The sequence below is a fragment of the Cystoisospora suis genome (genome assembly GCF_002600585.1).
Source record: "Cystoisospora suis strain Wien I chromosome Unknown contig_12319, whole genome shotgun sequence".
Lineage (NCBI taxonomy): Eukaryota > Apicomplexa > Conoidasida > Eucoccidiorida > Sarcocystidae > Cystoisospora > Cystoisospora suis.
The window spans coordinates 510-881 of NW_027165080.1; the positions used below are offsets into that span (position 1 = coordinate 510).

General features: G+C 48.1%; 1 protein-coding gene across 1 annotated transcript; it reads left to right on the top strand.

Annotated features, from left to right (window-relative positions):
* Positions 1–36: 36 nt before the first annotated feature.
* CSUI_011487 (uncharacterized protein) lies at positions 37–335 on the top strand (the record flags this gene model as incomplete). The annotated part of the gene is made up of 1 exon (XM_068071585.1): positions 37–335. A coding segment is annotated over exon 1 (297 nt), but the record flags the coding sequence as incomplete, so codon positions are not given.
* Between the last annotated feature and the right edge of the window lie 37 nt (positions 336–372).

The window sequence follows — 372 nt, forward strand, 5'->3', positions numbered from 1 at the left end:
GTAGTAGTAGTAATAGTAGTAATCTGTCCTCTCTAGCGATGACGAAGAAACCAGGGGGGGGAGGCGGCGGCATGTCATCTCCCTTGAGCCGTAGCTACTCGGGTCCTATAGGGAGAATGAAGAAACAGCAGATCACAGGTTTAGTCTATGTCCCTCTGTTAGATGTGATTCTAGATCTTCTCGATCAGAGTGCTTTCATGAAGTCTTCAACAGCTTCGATAGATATCAATCTTATCAATTCGGCGACGGATGTCCTCTCTGTCTATCTTCCTATCGTGGGAGGAGATGGGAGGAGTCAGAGTACCAACAGCACTAACCAGCATACAGGGGGGGGATATGTGGAGCTCACAGAAGACGACGTCGAAAATCTTG